The following is an 18,313-nucleotide window of genomic DNA, read 5'->3' as shown; positions in this document are numbered from 1 at the left end:
TAATGTTTATTTTCTCCATCATAATCATTACGTCAAGTCCATCTTACAAACTGTAAAGAAATTGTTTGAGGTTTTTATTAGTTGGTCCTATTAGTAGCTACCAACAAGCTGACAGCTACTTTGAAAACGTCCTGTATTCTCAGTTCATTCATTATTAAGCGTGAATGTTAGATTTGTCTGTGTTTATAATATATATTTAATTTTCTGAGAGGTGGGAAGTTGCACCTCCGAACATATTTAGCATGACTTACAAAATGCATTATACAAAAAAAAAAAAATATAAATTATAATATGTTGTATCATCATATGAATATAAGAACAGTTTTACTGTATTATAATAGTTTATAATAAACTGAACAGTATTTATATAGTTTTTTACCTCTGATTCACCGCAATGTCCGAACTGTCCTGAGCGCGTTTGCGTCTACTTCTTCAGCCGGCACGTGACGTGTCTTCTTCTTCTTCTTCTTGCTTTACGGCAGATCGCATACTTATAAGTGCATTACTGCCACCTATCTCTCAAATGGACCATTGATACTCCTAATTGAGATTGTAGATAGAGTGTGAATGGTCCATTTGAGAGATAGGTGGCGGTAATGTACTTATAAGTCTGCGACCTGCTGTAAAGCAAGAAGAAGACGCGAACGAGCTCAGGACGCGCTCAGGACAGTTCAGACATTGCAGTAAATCAGAGGTAAAAAACGATATAAATACTGTTCAGTTTCTTGCACAGATCGATTGTTTCGTGTCTTTACACATCAATGTATCGTCATGAGCCACAAGGTTTCATTTGGTTTTGTTTGTTAAACATCAAATTTTCATTTTTGGGTGAACTATCCCTTTAATTCAAATGAACAATTAATAAACCAAATCCTTGATACATAAAGGTTTATGCCTTCAATCATAGTCTATTTTATCTCAGTATTCAAGAATCAGTGAGGGATATGTATAAATGTGTTTAGGATGTGAGGTTCACACACGTCTCGTAGGTTAAAGGTGATTTCTAGGTTCCTCCAAAAGCTCTCGCCGAATGCAGGGTACATGTCCAGCACCTCTAGAAGGTCGTCTCTTTGGATACGGTGAAGGTCACAGTAGGTAAGTGCAGTAACATCAGCGTTACTGTGACCAGGATCTGTATACAGATTTATAGGCTCGCCAAAGACATCATTCTTCATTTCATCCAAAGTAACATTTCTTATTTTGGTAACACTTTATTTTAAGGTCCAGTTGCTTATTTGCATGTATATTACTAGCATATTGGCTTTTTATTAGTACTTATAGCGCATATTAATGCCTTATTCTGCATGACCATATTTTAGATCCTTAATCCTATGCCCCATACCTAAACTTAACAACTACCTTACTAATTATTAATAGGCAGCAAATTAGGGCCAAAAGCTCTCGCCGAATGCAGGGTACATGTCCAGCACCTCTAGAAGGTCGTCTCTTTGGATACGGTGAAGGTCACAGTAGGTAAGTGCAGTAACATCAGCATTACTGTGACCATGATCCACATACAGATTTATAGGCTCGCCAAAGACATCATTCTTACCTGTACGTGAAACAGGAAGTAGTTTTTATTAGGCCTTATAAAAGACAATCAGTCTAAAAAACACGTAAAACATCAGTGGATCAGGCAGCTGTTCGCTCAGGGTTAATTTTAATCTCACCCAGGATGGCCAGCACAATGTTATTTTGCGTCACTTGAATGGAACCTCGGGAGATGAAGTGGAGGGCTTTGATCACGTCGCCGTGGTGATAGAGGGTGTCTCCAGGTGGGGAGTGGGTGGTTTTGAAGTGCATGGCGAGAGCTCTCAGACACGCTTTACTTGCCCCATGGAACACCTTACAGTTCTGCAGCAGACTACGATTCAGATGCAGGCAAATATCAGCTTGCAAACACTCAGGAAAACCTTTCAGGACCTATAATTAGAAAATAAGAGGCACGATTGGGTTTCTATTATACAGATTAATCTATAGTATAGACAGGAATGATATCTGAGTTACTCATTCTGGCTCAGTATGTGACTCACTGCATTCATATTAATGCCATTGGTGTAGGACCAGGCATGTTGGAAATATTCTTCCAGTCTCTGCCTCAGTTATCCAGGTATCTGATGGAAGCGGATGAACTCTTTAACCCGCAACATCTGGGTGTGATAGCGTGTTGTTCCCGAATAAAGCCTCTGAATTATTGCCGAGACATTCCCAAAAATGCTGGCATACATGAGAGCTAAGACAAAGTCAACAGAAGAATATTTAGTCAACAGCATCATTTTTTGACATGGAGGTAAGAGGAGGGTTATTATAATTAATTTAAACTACAACCGAAACTAAAACTAAAATTATTGAGGCAAAAGTCATAGTTAATAGTTAGTTAATAGTGAGAATTGGTTACTAAAATAAAGTGTTATCCTTATTTTCGTTTAGTTTAACTTGATGTACTATAAAATACAAAGAGGGACAAATAAAAGTGAAAATAAATAAATAAATAAAACTATACAGAGATATTTTTAAAAAACTACTAAAAAACTTAAAATTTGAACTAAATTTAAAATGGAAAATATAAAAATAAAAAACTGATTCAAAATATAATAGCTATTATAGTATCTCATTAAAATAACTTTAAGACTAAACTATATATGGTTTAGATGTGGGGTTTGGGTTAGTGGATCTTCGTGCTTGCGTTTTTCTAAAAAAAAACAAAAACTTTTTTTTAAGAATAAAAGAGACGTCACTTGACTGACATCATTGGTCACATGATAATGTTGACATGTTGGATGTAGCATGTCTGGATTGTGTTCATGCATAGAACATACTTTAAGTTCTTCAGATTTTAGATGCAGCATATATTAAACTTTGCTATAAACAAATTACTATGGCAAAAAATAAAAAAACGTCCCAAAGTAGAGACCACTAGGCTAAGATTTTAAAGTGCCCCTATTATGCCATTTCCAATATTGCCTTTCATGCAGTGTGTACTGTAGCTATATGTGAATGTAAACAATCTGCAAAGTTGTAAAGCTGCAAGTGCACGATAAATAAAGTTATTGTTTCCCAAACTAAAGAATCGACTCTTAACAGCTGAAACGAGTCATTAATTCGCATCCCACTTCCGTGATGGCTACACGTCACAGGTAACACATTTGCATAATGTGCGCCTATGTTCTCCGTTGGCCTGCCGCGAACAACTTGACCCCGCCCACAAACACGTCATTCTACTGATGACTGCTTCTTTAATCAACGCAGGATTTCAACAAAACGCTTGCTGTTGAAAGATGGATCAGTATCCTGTTTATTTGGACCAGCTGCTCCACTGCATCACAACTTGTAAGTATGATAAATAATATATGTTTATATTTTCTATAGCGCGTTCAAAATACAGAACTATTGAAATAGGCGTATGGTTTCCGACACACGCGCTGTACGCCATAGACCAATCACAACAGACTAGGCCATCTGACCAATCAGAGCAGAGGAGGCTCACGGAAAGGAGGGGTTTAGAGAGACTGAATCTTTGAACTGCTTCGAACGAATCATTTGAGAATCGCTGGAAAATAAGGTGATATTAAATGCATATTTTGAGAAAACAAAAGCGTTTTTTGACCTTGCATGCATGTAATGCTATTGTAGGAGACTCCCAAAACAATATTAGGAACTGTAAAAATGGCATAATAGGGGCACTTTAAGAGAATTGTTCAGATTCTCCTCAACTCTGGGTAGGTCACCAACATTAGCTTTTCAGGTCTTTTTAGGTCTAAATGTAACTAGTCAGTCTAAAGAAGGATCAGTAGGAATGTTCAGGACAGTGGCACAGAAATTACATTTTTGAAGCGTAAGAAAACAAGCTTTATGCAGTTACTTACAGCCAATGAGCATGACACAGATCGAGAAAATCTTCTCCGAGTTGGTGTTTGGAGAGACATTCCCAAAGCCCACGCTGGTCAGACTACTGAAGGTGAAATAGAGTGCAGTGATGTATTTATCCTGAATGGAGGGTCCTGAGCTGGCATCACTGTCGTTGTAATGTTTCCCCAGTTGATCAGCCAGGTTATCCAGCCAACCTGTCTTCATGTAGGGCCTCTCCATATGACCAATGGCATACCACATGCATGCCAACCAATGAGCAATCAGCATGAAGGTGCACATGAGCAAGAAGAGGACTGCAGCTCCATACTCTGAGTATCGATCTAATTTTCTGGCCACCCGGACCAAGCGCAACAGACGGGCTGTCTTCAGCAGACCAATGAGAGTGGCCGTCGTCTGCAAATTGAATGATGGGAGGACAAAGAAAGAATAGCAAACAAGTTTCAGTATGATATGGTCAATTTTTAAATGGATAAACACTGTATTAGACAAATAATGTGTTTAATTGTAAATTGCTTCTTTTTATCACTGGGTTAAAAAAAAGAGAGATTTGCAACTTCTCTCACAGCTCTGACTTTTTTTTCCCTCGCAATTCGGAGTTTCTCACAATCCAGACTTTTTTTCTCGAAATTCTCATGATGTAAATTCGCAATTCTAAGAAAAATTCAGAACTGCGAGATGTTAACTCACAATTGAGGAAAAATTCTGAATTGTGAGATAGAAAGATGCAACTACATTTTTTAGTTTTATTCTGAAAAAAACTGAATTGCGAGATGTAAACTCTGAATTCTGAGAAAAAAGTCAGAATTGCGAGATATAAACTCAAAATTGCGAGATGTAAAATCTGAGTTGCAAGAAGAAGAAAAAGATTTGTGAGATAAAAAGTCACAATTACTAAATTGATCAAATAAAATTAATAAAAGTATTATTATTATTGAATCCTTTTTTATGCTGAACAGGCTTCTATATTATAATGTCATTTTCTTTTAAAATTATTATTATTGCAATAATTCCTTAATTTAAAAGGAGTAACAACATAAATTTGCCTAAATAAATCACATTGTAAATTTTGTTGCATTATGTCAACTAAAAAAAAATAGAGAGAGAGAGTGAATATATAGAGAGAGATAAAATTAAGACAAACGATAACTATTATTTCCATACATTTCACCAAAATGTGCTAAGTTAATGCCTTTAGAATAAAAGTTGGCATCATCTATTCAAGTGGTATTTTACACAAACGTAGAAAACGCACAAAAATGGCACTTGTTTTGTAGAATGATGTTTATAAAAAAATAATTGCTGGTTTCAAGATAAATACTACAAAATGCTTCTTAAAAAGACATATCCCTGGACCATATTACGGGTATCACAAATGGAACGAACATTCAATAAAAGTTCATTATACCTGTATAAATAATGTTTTTGTGCTACAATTTTAAGAACATTATTAAAGACCATTCTATTAATGTTACTGGAAAAATATCATCACTTTGAGAGTACCTTGCCATAACATTCTGAGTACTCGCCCTGTTAGCAGGGATTAGCTTTTTAGGTCTAAATATCACTAGCTAGACAGTGTAAAGAAGGGGCAGTTGTTCATTATACCTCATCTGATCCAGACCTGAAGATGAGCAGATCAAATGGAATTGCGGCCACCATGTCGATGAGAAACCAGCCTTTGATATAGTGGATAGCGATGAGCTTGGGATGGGTCACCACCTCATCATTATGATTCACGTATGTCGTCCTGAAGGTAATAACGATGTCTATGATAAACAGAACGTCCACTATCACGTCTACTACATTTAAAGGGTTACAGGTGTAACCACAGATGTGTTTCTTCTCCTCCTCCAGCTCATTGAGGAAGAAAGCAGCCGAGTACGGAGTGAAGATGGCTGTGTAGAGCACTAGCAGAAGAATGATCCAGTCCCACATGGCTTTGAAAAGACTGTAGTGCAACATGATCCACTTGTGGACGTCCGGAGACTGGAGCTTGTACTCAGGCAAAACATCGGCACCTAGAGACAGTACCTTTGCATTGAAAGAGAAGATGATTGGTTTTAGCAGGAATTTCTCACTAATTTAATTCACAGGCAGTAAGTCAGATGCTTTTTAGAATCAGATGGGATTTAATGGTGTCTAAGCTGATTTGTGTTTTTAAAGGAGTATTTCAGGTTCAATAGAAGTTAAACTCAGCCACAAAAAAAAAAAAATGTGGGTTTCAGTGAGGCACTTAAAATAGAAGTGAATGGGGCCAGTATAAACATTAAAATACTTACTGTTTCAATAGTACAGCCACAAGACAAACAATATGAAAGTTAACGTGGATAAACACCTTTATCCTTTTCAAACCTTTTCTGTTTAACCGTTTCGAACTTTTTCTGAACTTTTTAAAAATTAGTTTATTCTAGTTGTTCTACAAACCTAAAGCAAAACAAAAGAGCCCAAGCAAATTTCAACTTTTAAAGAGACAAGTAAGGAAGGGGCCCCAGATTTGATCAATTTTTTTAGAAGCATCAATCTTAGAAAAACGAATCCTTTCAAGCAACCATTTCAGTCAGCCATTTATGAAAACTGGATGGTAAAGTAGACTTCCAATCCATCAAGATCACCCTTTTAGCCACACCACCATATCGAACATAAGAGACAATTGCTGAGAATGTGTCAATGCTAATATAGGTTCAGAACATCCAAACAAAGCAAATTCAAGATCTGGACTGATATTTACTCCAAAAATCGTTCAAGTACCACCGAAAAATGTTCTTCCAAAACTCAGAAATCTCAAAACCAAAAAGCATGAGCATACGTCTCATCTGAGCTCTTGCATCTTATCTTATAGCATTTTATTGAGTCTAGTTTTGGTATAGTGTAAACTACAGGTGCATCTCAATAAATTAGAATGTCGTGGAAAAGTATTTCAGTCTGTGTGCATTGAATTTATTTGATACACGAGTTTCACAATTTGAGTTGAATTACTGAAATAAATGAACTTTTCCACGACATTCTAATTTATTGAGATGCACCTGTATGCAGCAATTTAAAGTGTAGAAGTTGTATGGAGCAGGTATGAATTCGCTTCAGTCCCTCTTCCCAAATCTCATTTTCCCATGCTACTTTGAGGTGATCTGAAGACGCTGCAAAATGAGAAACAAACCGTGTCACCAAATGTTTGGCCATAGGAGATTGACCTAATTGATTATACATATCATCATCCTGAGGCAAATCCTGAAACTCAGTAAAAGAATGTTTTACGTAGTGGCGCACCTGTAGATATCGAAAATATCATACATCGCTACACTGACAATGGATTATGGACTTTTTTTGCTCTTGAAATTTCACCTAAATTTTGCAAACGTGACTGCACTTTAACCCATTAAAAATACACTAAATCTACACTATGTAACTTTTACTGTTAAAATGACAACAACAAAATTAATGATAGAAAATGAATGATAGAGAGCAAATCTTCCAAACCATGTTTTTAATCAAATACACTTTGATAAACCTATAATAATGCAGGAAATTGCATATACGTCATTTGCCCATGTTACCCACTGATCTATACAGTAAAAAGAAACTTTATATAGATAAGTGGTGTCAGCTTAAATCCATAAAAGCTCCAGCTGTGGGTAGTGTGAAGTTTTTGTCACAATGAATGAGAAAAACTGACATGTGTACACCAATATCTCGAACCACATTCATCTGTGCCGAGGAGCAAAGGCTGCTGAGATAAGACTGCTCTGTGCCTGCTCAAAATTCATTGTAAAGACATAATATCGCAAAAAAGCCAGACTAAATTATGCCTGCTCCGTCTCACTTCAGGCCCTAGTATCAAATTATACAACTATAATTTTTGAGTAAAAGCATTTATGCCTTCTCTGAGCAGCATTAAACTGTGTAAAGACATCTAAATGCTAGTTTAAATTTAGGCCATTTCCACACGTACACGGGTATTTTTATAAATGAGAGTTTTTCCTTCTTCCATTTAAAAAAAATCTCCGTCCACATGAAAACGCAAACGCATGCTATGAAGCGCTGTCAAGAGCATGCCAAACCAACAGGTGGCAATATAATCTCAACCGTAAAGCCATTTTGGCCAATCAAAAGCCTTAAAAAGTCTCCAGTAGGCGGAGATAACAGCGCAGGCGCCGACGTCACAAGCCAAAAACTCCGGTTTCGCTGTCTACACGATAACACTGCAACCAGAGTTTTTGAAAATCTTCACCCTGGCAGGCGTTTTCAAAAATGTTCGGTTTCAGTGAACTGGTGCTGTGTTTGCGTGTGGACGAACGGCCTAACCGCGTAGAAAAAGCTGCGGTTTTAAAAATAACCGCGTTCCTGTGACAGATGCATGGTTTTATTTTCTAACCACTAGAGGGCCAAAAGTCACATATTGTAGCTTTAAAACGATTGCAAAAATGTTTATTTTAAACAGCTTCACCCCATTCACTTTCATTGAAAGTGTCTCACTGTAACCTCAAATTTTTTTGAGTATTTTTGGTGTTACAACTTTTAAGCTTAAATTTACCAAACCAAAAATATTCCTCTACAGACTTTTCTTAACTGAAATAGCCAGTGGCAGTTAGTTTACACCACTGACCTTGGTCATTTGGTTGGCTCTATGCTTTGTAAAGCTGCTTTGGAACAATGTTTTGTGAAATGTGATACACAAATAAATCACATTGAACTGAATAGACATTCACAAAACTCAACATTAACTTCATGTGATGCTTCCTATCTAACAGATGTGTGTGAATGGGTAAAGTGCAAACGTACTACAATTTATGCATGTGCATTGACTTCATATTACTATCGGATAAAGTTCCCCAAAATATAATAGCAGCTTAACCTCAAAAAGAGGGGTTAAATAGTCAGCTGACCACTTGGGAATGTGACAGGTGATGTGATGAGATGCGTTCTTTTTGGAAACGGAGAGATGAAAAGAAGCGACGATTAGGGGAAGGTGCTCAGATTTGGGTAGACTGACACGTTAAAGTTTCCCTAAATAACCATTAAAACAATATGTGGAGTGTATACCGTTTATCTTCAACTACACAATAATACTCCTCAGTTTTGGACCAGAGGCCACAGGGGTTATGGATTTTTGCATTTGTATGAGGGTTCATGTCTCTGTCCTAACGATCTTTCCATGAATGGTTTTTGGTCACATTGTTTTCCATGTGACAACTGCCGTGATTATTCAGATATCAACTTTCAAGTGTTCAGTATGATTTTTAACAATTTTCTGGATGTGAGAGGACCTGAATGTTTTGTATGGCAGAACAATAGTCCGAAGTGTACACACACACACACACACACACACAATAAATAAATAGTAAAAATAAGTAAACATTTGCAATTATTTGTGGTTATATTGATATTTTTATACCATTTGTGGTTACATTAACCACAATGTAAACTCTTGAGTGTAATCTGCCAACAGATCTACATTTAAGATGTTAAAGCAAGACCAACAATGGATCTTACCTGCGTGACCTTCTCTGTCACGTTCTGTGTGCGCTCCTTCACCCTTGGAGCAACAAGCTCGATGTTGCAGGCTGCTGTGGAGTGACTGGATCGTCTGGGTCGACGCAGGTTTAAATTGAATGATGGGAATCGGTTTAAAGCTTTCATCCGCTCAGAGTTGCTGGTAGAGTTCCACAAACTGGACTTCAGGTCTTTATGATAAAAGCAAAATAAAATGGATTAGAATTTAGAGCAGCATTTTAATGGATGACAATTTCCAAAATTCAAAATATATTACAGATTAAAGTTTCATTTATAAATATAACACAAATCTTATATAAATATCCATTTACATTAATATTTTACAGTAATTATATATAAATAAATAGATAGCATGGCTCAGATTATATGATCTTGGAAGGATTTGATGAAACATCCATTCTCTGACTGGTATCTTTTCAAATCTGAGCACATTTGGATACATTATTATGACCTTCTCATGAGATTAGTAAAAACATCTGAGAAACAGGAGACCTGTTTGCTCTCCTTTTGATCTCATTGCTGTCTAAGAGAAAAAAATATTGAAATGTGAAATGACCAGTAGACACATAAATACATTTTCTCTTTTGAATGAAAGACCAGACTGCTCCTCTTTATGAAAGAAAATCTGTAATGCTTTGTAATCTGAGTAGTTGCTGTTTGTAAATTGACCCTTATGACTGGTTTTGTGGTCCAGGGTCACATTTGGTGTAATTAGGTTATGGGTAACAGGTTACCTTCACGTCGAAAAATAACAGAACAATAACATCATCCACTCATGAAAGCAAATCCTCTAACGCAAATTCCTGGTATCCAAAATATGAAGTAGCTTCATAGGAACATCCATCCAAAAAAATGTACAATATCACAGACATTATACACCTTTAACAGATTCTGTGGTTTGTGAGTTCAGGCAAAAATAAGTTTGTTTGTTTCTTGTAAATGTCCCATCCTAATGCAATTAAAAATCCTTGTGTAGTCTTGCTCTTAATCAGCTCTCCTGCCGTTCTGATGGAAATCTTTTCCAAAGTGAAAGTTTTTGTGTCTTTCATTCACCAATTTTTGTGTCCATTTATTGGAATGACTATAGCAGATGTTGTATTTTTAGTCATTGTATCAATATTTCTGCAGGTTTCTTGCTGTAAGTTTTCCAAACATACCCAAAATCCGTTGTAAATCCTTTAAAGAAACATTGTCATCACGTGTGGAAGCTCCTTCTACGTCACTGTTGGGGTCTCCATATCTGACCTTAACTGAGAGACACTGCACTGTACGGTATGTTATATAATAAACTCTCTCTTACCATGTAAGTGCTGCATTTTGTCCGTTCACGCGAAGTTACCCGCCAGGGCAATTCTGTTAGAGGCCGAGCTTCATATGGTACATAATCCAAATGCCCTTCCTGTATAAACACAATGAAATCTCTGATGGGGTCGTCCTCTTTTGACTCGACCCAGAACATTGACAAACGAAGCCTCACGTGGAAAAAAACCCTGACAGTGTGAACCAGACAGATGCAGCAGTGGCCACTCTTAAACAAATCAATTACATCACAATAAATGCGTTCATGAAGGCACAATTATTTCGTATTGACATTTTCAGACTGTTGAACATACAGAGTGTTTTTGTCCTTAGGACCATCCTCTTTTCAGAAAAAAAATATGAATATGCCAATGGGAAAGAGTCGGAGGTGGATCCATTTTCACACCACGTGCCGACTGCACTCAAGGCCTGTACAGCGAATTATGATGAATTATCCATAGGTCAATGACTAAAGACAGGAAGTGGGCTTGATCTATAAAACAGGCTTTTATGAGAACTGACTGACCTAAAGCCATGACATTGGCTATGTACAGGACTCTTAAGACTGCATTATTATACACACATGTATTACTTTATGCATGGTTATGTCTGATAATGAGGTCTGTCAAATAAGCAGCCCAAACTAAGGCATTAACTTTGACACAAAGTCTGATAACTAAATGGATGGAGGTATTTAAGTTGCATTTAAATCCTGCTGGGAAGTTCGTATTTATGAGTTGGAAAGTCAGTGTCAGGTGCGTTCAAGTCCCTTTGGTCGGAGGCAAGATGGTGATGTACCTTTTCCATAAAAAATTCTGCATTTTTTAAAACTCTACTTCTACAAAATGATGAATAAAAAAATAGCTTTGTGTGCGTGTGCCTTTTATTCAATTCATGAAGGTGTTTTATACTGAATCAATGGTAACACTTTATTTAAGGGACCAATTCTCATTATTAACCAGTTGCTTATGCATATTACTAGCATATGTTTTATATATTTTTAGATAGGGAGCAATATTTGACCTGATTTGATTTTTTCTAACCTCATCAAATACACAAAACTTTAATATGTCAGTTACTTGAGTTGAATTATTAGAAATAATTTCTACTGAATATTTTGCCCCCACATTTAAAATATCTGAGGCAGTTTTTTTCCATGTCATGTTTGCCCTGAGCCACAATTACTTCCTGACCCTGCTTCTCACTGTTCAATAACAATTTGCATAGAGCAACTATGATTTACTTCCTTTTTTTTTCAGGTTGTGGGAAAATTGCCTTTCTATCTCTTTTTATCCAGAACCGATTTTCAAAAATATAGTAAATTATTTCTCAAAATTAATTTGTGATCTAATGAATATCCACTATTCATTTGTGATTTGTGATCTTATTACAAAGATGTTTATGATCACAACATTCAGTATATAACGCTATTCAAAAATATACACATCTGACTAACATATCTTCTTTATTGCCATGATGAAGATATATCAACAAGGTCAATCAAGCATTTACCATCAAACAAAAAATCCAAGTAAAGTCCAATACAATTTGGCCAAGCAGGTCCATTTTTTTCAGTTAAGGCATGTAGATCATTGATTAGTTCATCTATCTGTGAGTTGTTCCATTTGTCAATTGACTTATTGTGAACTCTAGGTCTGTGCATGGATGTTATCCCATACCCGGACCACATCAGGGCAGTCATTGAGAGCATCCAGCAGGGTGGACGCGGTCTCTAGCTGAGTCTGAGTCAGGAGAGACGGGGTATGAGAAACAAACTCCAGACCGGCTGAAAGCGTATGAACCCCCAGACCTTCTAGAGCACTCCGCACAGCCTTCATGGACGCAATGTCACAGATAAACTGAAAGGGAGAGAACGGTTAACAATTGAGAGAATTTCTTAAAACTAATTTTACACAAAGAGATTCTACAAGTAAAATTCTAAAACTTTCGAAAGGGGCACGGCCACTTTTATTAAAATGGCGGAACAGAACGTAATGAGATATCTCTGCCAAACTCAGAACACTTATGTTAGAAAAAAAATGCTGAGCTTGGCCACTTGGTGGCGCTATAAGAGGGGAAAAAACATAAAAACTATATCTATAACTATGCAACCATTTGTCCAAACAACATGAAAATTGGTATGCCGTGTCTTTGTCTACAAGTGCTACAAGTGTCTGTAAGGACATTTGCGTACCTCAAAAAACATGGCTGCCATTGGCCAATGAAGTTTGAGCACCTATTAGACAAGGTTAACGGAGGTCACTCGGAATGAAACTCAGTGGGCCTGTTTGACTCATGGCCCTAAAGGTCTGTGAGAAATTTGAAAGAAATCTGTCACTGGGGGGTGATATCGCATTTTTCAATCATTGAATTAGCTGGTTACAGACTTGTTAAATAATACACAATGGGCCACATTCATGAAACACGAGCAGAACAAATTTTTGTGTAAATCGTTCGTAAAGCTGTTATGACGTAAATTTTCATGAAAGTGTTCGTATTTTCATAATGTTAGTTGGTACGAAAGAAATTTACACCTGCTCCCTACCTTGTGTAAATGGTGCGTAAATGGTTACCGCGGTGGGCAAGTAATGCATTCGGTGTATGGCAGAACACCGGGTAATACCAGTAACACAGACTACCGCAGCAAGCCTAATAGGAACAATGTGCCTCATTCAGATTCCTGATTTTGAGCAGGTTGCAGGGCTGAATTTGAATCTACTAAAGCTGAATAAAATTTAATGGACAGAAAAATATGCACACTACAAATTGTGGAATAAAGTATATTAAGATGCTTTCGTGGTTTTGAAAAGACTCTTCAACATAATAATTGATAATAACAAGAAATGTTTCTTGAGCACCAAATCGGCATATTACAATGATTTCTGAAAGATCATGTGACACTGAAGACTGGAGTAATGATGCTGAAATTCAGCTTTTCCATCACAGGAATAAATTACATTTTAAAATATATTAAAATACAAAACAATTATTTTAAATTGTAATAATTTTCACAGCAGCCTTGGGTGAGCATAAGACACGTCTTTCAAAAACATAAAAAAAATTACTCCAAACCTTGACTGCCACTGTTTTTTTTTAAATAATTAAATTTCTCAGTTATATTGCACAAATTTGATAACATTTAATTAACCTGTGTGGTTATGGCTTAATATAATCAAAATATGTATTTTTATAAAGTGATCTGAAATTATTGTGATGGACATTTTGTGACACTTTACATCGAATATAAAATCTTGATTTGTTGGCTGTTAATTATTTAGAGAGTATTGAACTGTTTTTTTGCCTGACCAGATGCATCTTATTAAACCATTCTATATTTCAGGGAATAAATATGCATAACTAGTCAAATTCATTGACAATCTTATTTGTCACAAAACTACAATATATGAAATTCCTCTGTTGTGTGACTGTTTTGAATTAATAAATGAGCAAAATCCTCTTCGATTTAAATTACATTCTTTCGGAGCATGTTTGCCAAGTCAATTCAAATTCACACTTATAAACTGAAAGGCAGAATTTAATACTTAAATTCAAATTTTTTTTCACAATCCTGCTAAGAAAGAGTGCTCAGACCTGTAGTATGGGTCGCTCCTCTTCATCCTCCATCTCCTGCACATCTTCAGCTCCTGCCTCAATGGCCAGCTCTAGAGCTTTCTCAGAGGAGACCCCATCTCTGGATGCTGCCACAACACCTTTCCTGTCAAAGTTCCGGCGTGCTCCTTCACACAGCGCCCCACTGTGGACAAACAGAGAAAAGCAGTACACTGAGTTGTGCCTAAATACTATTACTACATCTTGATTTTGATCTCGAGTACAAATCAGTACTAACCCATTTTTCATCAAGATACGTTTGATTTCTCGATGGGACCGTGTGTTGTTGTCAGTCAAAACCTCAATGAGCAACGTGCACCCACCCGGTCCAGCGGCCTCATAAAGATACTGTACTCCTGGCTTTGACTTCTATTACACATTTAAAAAAAAGAAAAAAAAAAAAGAAGAGTGTTATTATTATTACTAATATCTCATCAATGCACGATTAACAGAATATTGAAGAATTTTTAAAGATTATTTTTTCAGTGACAGTTTATAGTGACCACACCTGTCAAGCTTCGAAAATAAAATGAAAACTTTAAAGGAATAATAAAAAAAAATTTCACAAGCCTTCAAAAGTCTTCTGAAATTATATGTGTGTGTGTGTGTGTGTTGAAAAGACTGATATCTCAGTCATGATTAACTGATCTTCTTCACCTCCACTGAGATACAATTTGTATGGACGGCATTTATGATACTCTTATAGAATCTCTGTGTCATTTATGGAGCTGAAAGACATGATGGACACTGCAAATTATTGTTGTATGGAAAAAACAAAACAATGAATAATGTGAATAATGACAGAATTTAAATTTAAAAACATATATTCAGTGCCTTGCGAAAGTATTCATGATTTTTTTTTTTGTTATGTTGCTGCATTACGTTAAAACGTCATTAAAATACTTTTTTCACATCTATCTACACTCCATAGACCATAATGGCAAAGCAAAAAACTGATTTGTGACAACTTTGGAAAAAAAACTAAAACAAGTACATCGCATAAGTATTCAACTTAAACTCAGTACTTAGTTGAAGCCCCTTTACAGCCTCCAGTCTTTTTGGATATGATGCGACAAGCTTTGCACATCTGCATTTGCCAATTATCTGACATTCTTCTCCTCACCTCTTCACCTCTCATGCTCTATCATGTTGGATGGGGGCCGACAGACATTTTCAAGTTTCTCCAGAAATGTTTGGGTTCAAGCCCAAGGACATTCACAGAGTTGTCTATAAGCCACTCTTGCATTGTCTAGTCCTGTTGGAAGGTGAACCTTCTGCCCAGTCCAGGTTCTGAATGTTCTGTCTAGGTTTTCATTAAGGCTATTTCTGTGTTGAGCTTTCCTTCTACTCTGACGAGTCCCCGATGCTGGAAAATACCCCCACAGCATGAGGCTGCTACCACCACCACACTTTACTGTTGAGATGGTACTGCGCAGGTGATGAGCAGTACCTGTTTTCCTCCATACAAGCTGCTTGGAATTGCGGTTCATCAGACCAGAGAATCTAGTTTCTCACAGTATGAGAGTCCTTTTTGTTTTTTTTTTCAAGTGGGTTTTCGTGCATTTTCACTGAGGAGAGGATTGAGTTTGGCCACACCACCATAAAGCCCAGATCGGTGGAGTATTGTAGTGATGTTTGTCCTTCTGTAGGTTTCTCCCATCTCCATACATGATCATGGAGCTCAACTAGAGTGGCCATCAGCTTCTTGGTCACCATTCTAACCCAGGTTCTTCTCCATCGATTGCTCAGTTTGGCCAGGAAACCAGCTCTAGGAAGATCTCCTGGCTGTTCCAAACGTCTTCCATTAAGGATAATGGAGGCTACATGCTTCTGTGAATCCTCAATGCAGCAGAATTTTTTTCTGAAATCTTCGCTAGATCAGTGTCTTGACACAATCCTGTCTCTGAGCTCTACAGACAGTTCTTTAGCTGTTAGACATTTTTATTGAGAGGTGTGTGCCTTTTCAAATCATACCCATTCAATTGAATTTGCCACAGGTTAACTCCATTCGAAGTGTAGCGATATCTACAAGCGATATTGGAATAAGCAACAACATAATCTGAAAAAAATATAGAAATATAGAGAGATAGATAGAAAACGACATACTTTAATCAAAGGTGTACACATTTCTGCAACCCTTCATTTAAACTAAATGGCTAATTTAATTATTTTTGAAATATTGTTGACATATTTTTTCAGTTTTTAATATATATATGTGTAATATATATATATATATATATATATATAATTTTTATTATTATATTTATTATTTAATATTATATTAATAATATGTTTTTATTATTTAATGAACCGCTGCAGACACCCTCACTGTCAGTCTGAAAGCCCTCAGAATCATGTCTCCTAACATTGTTCTTCCCTCACCAAACAGACGCGCAGGTATGCAAGTGTCCGAAGCAAATGACTTTGGTCAAATGTTAGAATGTCATGCTGTCTTTGGCTTACAAGCCTTGAGTTTCTTACACGCACGTTCTAACGGGATTATTTCAAGAACGGATTTAGGACCATGATTCAATATGTTCCGTGATCGTTACTGGCGAAAATAGACAAAACAATGTCAAATTAACCACAGTTTTTTTTTGTAATTCAGAGTTAATTTTATCCCACTCGAGCCCACGAGGTAGAAACACTAGAAGCGTCATTACCGGTGAACAAACTAATGCCAAAATAAAAGTCCTTAGGCGCGATCATAGATTGTATAAAAGGGCGCGATCCTATGGGTCGTTCTAAAATGTTTGATCGTTCTGAGGTTTTGAATTTATATTGAATTATTTTTATGCACATATTTTTCAGTAATATATTTCAGTCTACATCCTACAAAATATTAAAAATGTATATATAGCCTAATATAATATAATGTAATATAATATAGTATAATATAATATAATACACGTTATATTAGCACAACATATAAGCACAATTGGATAATATTATTATATTTGTAATTTATTACTTGATTACAAATTGTGAATTCTGTAAAAATTGTGAATCGATTAAGAATTGTGTTCCAGGGTTGTATGAATACAGTATATGTACATACATACATTCATGTTATGTTATATTATTATGTTATATTATCAAACTATAATAGCATCTCAGTGATACAGAGATAACACTGTTCTGTTCTCAAATTAGGTTTACCTTGATTTTTCTTCTTTGTTTTCAAAGATGCAGGAAGTATATTGTAGGTACAGTCAGCTGGTTATTATTGCAAAATAAACCAGGTCAGGGTGATCAATGAAGGAGAAGTTTATGGGTTATCTGGTTTCTTGTGTCACACTGTTCATCCTGCATATTTCACCGCAACATATACCAAATACATACATATGTTCATGAAATTGAATAAGGTTTATAATGTTTGTAATGTGTGTGCACGAATGGGCTTAGAAAGTTAGGGCTTTGTCTTCTCATGACAATGAAGGGTTAACATTCTTCATGCCCATCCCACATAATAAACAGTGGTGGAGCCCAACACCCAAGGGCCAATGATGACCACCAGGCTACTTACCTCACTGAACACTCTCACAACACACAGGAGATCACATCTCTACAATGACAGACAAGTCTCTCTTTAACAGATCTCCAAATTCATCTTCAATCAAGGATAAGAGACCAAGAATCTGAGAAATGGAAGAGTGTCATCTATGATGGGTAAAGAAAACTCAATTGTCATCTTTCAGTATTTTATTATTTTTTTTTACTTTAAAAAAGATTATAGGGAAGTGGATTTTACTTTTTTTTTTTTTATCTGTCTATAAATGCAAATATATGTGTATCCAGGTATTCCTTAAATTAACCTCAACTAAAACAAACTATTGATCATACTCAAACAGATGAATCGCTGATGGGCACAACAGCATCAGAATAACAACAGCTTTAACACAACAAAGCATTAATGGCTGCAAATGTCACTTCTCTGGACCTCAATTAGACCGCCATGTCCTGAAGAGAAACAGGAGCTCTCTGGTGAGCTGAAGTTCTGGAAAAGGTCAGAGGTCTTGGGTTAAGC

The 18,313-nt window shown here is 36.4% G+C and overlaps 1 protein-coding gene and 1 pseudogene across 1 annotated transcript; both read right to left on the bottom strand.

Moving 5' to 3' along the window:
* The window catches only part of LOC107694063 (potassium voltage-gated channel subfamily H member 2-like), a 15,608-nt pseudogene extending 4,751 nt beyond the window's left edge, over positions 1-10,857 (bottom strand).
* Positions 10,858-12,125: 1,268 nt separating this feature from the next.
* On the bottom strand, positions 12,126-14,669 carry LOC107694068 (translational activator of cytochrome c oxidase 1-like). The gene is made up of 3 exons (XM_016493657.1): positions 14,525-14,669; positions 14,269-14,431; positions 12,126-12,536 (listed from the first exon to the last, which is right to left on the bottom strand). The coding sequence occupies exons 1-3, from the start codon at positions 14,533-14,535 to the stop codon at positions 12,327-12,329; spliced, it is 384 nt and encodes a 127-aa protein (XP_016349143.1). The 5' UTR covers positions 14,536-14,669; the 3' UTR covers positions 12,126-12,326.
* Positions 14,670-18,313: the final 3,644 nt, after the last annotated feature.

Source organism: Sinocyclocheilus anshuiensis, unplaced genomic scaffold (assembly GCF_001515605.1).
Source record: "Sinocyclocheilus anshuiensis isolate Anshui unplaced genomic scaffold, SAMN03320099.WGS_v1.1 scaffold2046, whole genome shotgun sequence".
In the NCBI taxonomy this organism is placed as follows: Eukaryota; Metazoa; Chordata; class Actinopteri; order Cypriniformes; family Cyprinidae; genus Sinocyclocheilus; species Sinocyclocheilus anshuiensis.
This window is presented reverse-complemented; position numbering and strand designations above follow the sequence as displayed.

What these genes read in the sequence shown, in the direction of transcription:
- LOC107694068 (XM_016493657.1), bottom strand. An exon ending in AGGAGCGACCCATACTACAG is followed by an intron (nt 12,537 to 14,268) that starts GTCTGAGCACTC and finishes TCTCCCTTTCAG; the next exon opens with TTTATCTGTGACATTGCGTC.